The sequence below is a fragment of the Nannochloropsis gaditana genome (assembly GCF_000240725.1).
Source record: "Nannochloropsis gaditana CCMP526 unplaced genomic scaffold scaffold672, whole genome shotgun sequence".
Classification (NCBI taxonomy): Eukaryota; class Eustigmatophyceae; order Eustigmatales; family Monodopsidaceae; genus Microchloropsis; species Microchloropsis gaditana.
This window is the reverse complement of record NW_005803281.1, coordinates 8,530-11,937: the sequence shown is the minus strand read 5'-3', so window position 1 is coordinate 11,937 and position 3,408 is coordinate 8,530. Positions and strand designations below refer to the sequence as shown.

The following is a 3,408-nucleotide window of genomic DNA, read 5'->3' as shown; positions in this document are numbered from 1 at the left end:
CGGCCCGTCCCTCCTCTGCAACATCTCTCCCCGAGCACCCTCTCTTCTACCCCCCCTCCTGCCTCCCCACCCACCGATCAATCCGTACTGGCGACCCAAGTAGCGCATGATCGTCCTGGCGTGTTTCACTCCCTTTCTCTTTCCCTCCCTCCCCATCTGACACCAGCCACGTTCTTCCACCACCAGGTAAGTCGTCAAGCCCTGCGCGCTGAAGGGGACCACCGCCTGCGTGGACGAAGAAGAAATGAGCCGAGGACAGAGAGGCAAGAGGTGTAGGCGAGCGAGGCATTGAAGCATTACCTTGTCGTGGGCGGCCTCGTCTTTCGCGTCCACCCACGCCAACTGGTGGTAGTCGGGTCCCGGGCCCATGTCGAAGAATCGGTCCTGGCACGCAACAGAGGGAAATGGGGACGTGGGCGACGATAACACGGTAGCATCTGACATTATAGCATACGAATGGAAGGGAAAAGAGGGAGCGGTGACCGACCTCATTCCCTTTCAGTGGCTTACCTTCCAGGGTAGCTCCAGGTACGCAAGCAAGTAACGCACAGCCTGTCCGTATTCCCGTGCTCGCCACGACCCTGTACAAGTGAGCGCGCATGTCCAATTTAGATATTCTCGAATGGTTGGTGCACGTGTGGGGATATGCGCGTGTGCATCCGACAGAAGGTCACCCCCGTTCCCATTGTAAAAAGTGAGGCGTCGTGATATCTGCCTTCCTATCCCCTGTGGCCACGTAACTTTCCATCGTTCTCGGCTATTTATCTGTCAAATGCCATTTCCTTTCCTGGACATGCCCTTTCTCCGTTCTCAACATGGCCATACCGAGGGTGAAGTGCGTGTGTTTCCTGTGTCGATGCCGTTTGTAAGCGCGATGGACCATGGAGGACAAGGGGCCAGCCAGAGCTCCAGCCGTCGCCGCCGTGGCCGCCACCGCAAAGAGGACCGTGTGATTATTCTCGTTCTTTGACATCGCTTTGTCTTGGTCGAAAGTACCGGTCTGATTGTGTGATAAGGGCATAGAGGTGAATTCACGGAACAGGGCTCAAGTTGCATCGGCGAGTGTGATACGAGACGAGAAAAGGGACGATATTGCCTTGGCCATTGGTGAGGGGCGTGTTTGTGCCATAATGGGCATGAAACAAGATTCTTGCGGCTTGGTTAGACAGTAGCCGTGTCTGCATCGCGAGTCTTTTGAATAATGGTAAAACTGTTGCGCACGACTTGACTAGTCAATGCATCCTCGTCTGAGAGGTATCTGCCCCCCTCCCGTCATGCGACACCTGCCCTTTCACCGTATATACCATTCCCGCACTCGATCCTTTCGCATAAATTGAAGTACCACCAGTGACACATCATGCTCATTAGAAGCTACTGCGCCGCGCTCTCCTTCATCGTTGCCGCAGCTCTCTTCAGCTCAGCTTTCGCCTTCCTGCCTCCTCCCACGCCCCCACCTCCTACTCCCAAAGTCACGCAATTTAAGCCTTATTTCCGTGCAGTTTTTCATCATTTACTAGCAGTCGTCCTTCCATCGGCAGCCTTATGTTTTGGTGCAGTGCCTCCCCAGCCGGCGAATGCGTTCGGTGAAGACATTGCGGCCAAGGTAAGTTCGAGGACAGAGGTACAAAAAGGGGAACGTTGCACGGTTGGCTTTTCAACACATAGCTGAGCGATCATCTTCATGAATTTCCCTGTAGGTTCAAAAATCTTTGAACGAGGACACGACGAAAAAGTACACGGAGGACGGTATGGACTTGGTGGAGACCCTGAAAAGGCGGTGAGTCTAGAGGAGGGGGAGGGAAGGAGGGGAAGGAGGGAAGGCAGGGAGGGGGGACGAGGGAAGGGAGAATAAGTACTGAGGGGCATGTGCGTAACCGAGAGGGTCACGCTCGCCTTATAGCTTGATTAAAATGAGGTCATGGAGTGCATCTATGATGTGACACGCTCGCCTCCTCCTGCCAATCTTCCTTCTTTTCATGTCACGCAGAACTATCCAAAATAAAGCGAAAAATGACCGAATATTGATGGAAAAGACATTTTTGAACTCTGAGGCGGGCATCTACGGACCATTCGACAAGTGAGAGGGGGGGAAAGGAAGGCGGGGGGAAGGGGAAAGGAAGAGGAGGATAAGGGCAGGATGGATCGCAGTTGGGGGCAAAACCTGTGAGCAGATATCGCGGGGGAGAAGGCTGGTGTACAGGCCCATAGTGCTGGGATGAGATACCCATGAATGCCAATGGGTTTTCATGCACACATTTACCTATCTTTCGCTCATCCTCCCTTCCTCCCCCCCTCCCTGCTTTGTCTCCTCTCCCTTCAGGTTCATCCCCGTCATGAAAAAGGACGGACAATACGTCCTGCTCACCGAAGAGCAGTACAACACGCTGAAAGGCGAAGGGAAAATCGTTGGGAGGGATTTTGTGGTGGACTACCAGGTAGGAAGACTTCCCTCCGCCTCCTCCCCCCTTGCCCACGGTGGTTCTCGTACCGCAAGCCCGATCGACGTCGAGCGTTTTCGGTCGTCGTATTTATCTGTCTTCTCCGAGAGCTACCTTGAGCTCTCTCTTTTTTGGGGGTGGTGGTAGGGCGCCTTGTTTACCGCCTGCGAATTCCCCCTTCTCCTTCCACACTCATGCTTCTCTCGTGTTTGTTCTTACTACCTATGCATCCTCTGGCCGCTCTTGCCTTATTCCCCCCCTACCCTCTCCCTTGCTGCCCTCTCTTTTCCCCTTGGCTCGCTTCGCACCAGGCGGAGAGTGCTCCTGCTGCTGTGGAAGCACCGGTCATCGAGGAAGAAGACAAGAAAGCGACCTCCACAGGTAGGGAGCGAGGTCGAGAAGGAGGGCGGGAGGAAGAAGACGTAAGGGTGAGGTAAAGTGAGCCTTCCTGTACTGATGTGGGATATACGGACAGGCTCATCGTCGCAGAAAACTTTGGAGGAGGATGACGCGGACTTGTTTGAGGATGGAGATGCCGTGTGAGTCTCGAGGAGGACAAGGAGGGGGGGGGTGCGACCGTTCAAGTTGAACAGAGATGGTATCGGAAGGAAAATAACAAAGGGTGCTTACAGGTTCCTTGAGCGCTGTGTCGCGTGTCGCCTGTTGGGTAGCCATGTCACCGTTTATTTCTTTAAATTTTCCGTCTTTTTACGTTTCCTTCTCAATCTTCACCCTCCGTCCTTCGCCTTGTGCATTCGTGCACGCGAATCCCCATTCTCCTCCCTTCCCCATCCCTTACGTCCTCATCGTCTTCAGCAGCATCCGCTTATTGAAGTCATAGAGCCGCTCTTTGATCATGAGCATTAAGGCCGCAGAAAGCACTCCGCGGGTGAGCTCTGGCGCCATGCCTGAACGGGCCCAGCGGGGGAGGGAAGAGGGGGGAGACTGGTGAGAATGGGGGCAGAACACG

General features: G+C 54.4%; 2 protein-coding genes across 2 annotated transcripts in view; one reads left to right on the top strand and one right to left on the bottom strand.

Annotated features, from left to right (window-relative positions):
* Window positions 1–1,337: 1,337 nt before the first annotated feature.
* Window positions 1,338–3,016, top strand: NGA_0184802 (uncharacterized protein). Its single transcript, XM_005853948.1, has 5 exons — window positions 1,338–1,603; window positions 1,698–1,777; window positions 2,321–2,435; window positions 2,750–2,819; window positions 2,914–3,016. The coding sequence occupies exons 1-5, from the start codon at window positions 1,358–1,360 to the stop codon at window positions 2,979–2,981; spliced, it is 579 nt and encodes a 192-aa protein (XP_005854010.1). The 5' UTR covers window positions 1,338–1,357; the 3' UTR covers window positions 2,982–3,016.
* A 101-nt stretch (window positions 3,017–3,117) lies between these two features.
* NGA_0426400 (peroxisomal membrane protein pmp47b) overlaps window positions 3,118–3,408 on the bottom strand; it is a gene marked incomplete at its 5' end in the record, with an annotated part of 8,789 nt that continues 8,498 nt past the window's right edge. The window contains one exon of the mRNA XM_005853950.1: window positions 3,118–3,346. Within this exon, the coding sequence (XP_005854012.1) occupies window positions 3,234–3,346 (113 nt within the window). The 3' untranslated portion in view covers window positions 3,118–3,233. The remainder of the gene's footprint in view (window positions 3,347–3,408) is intronic.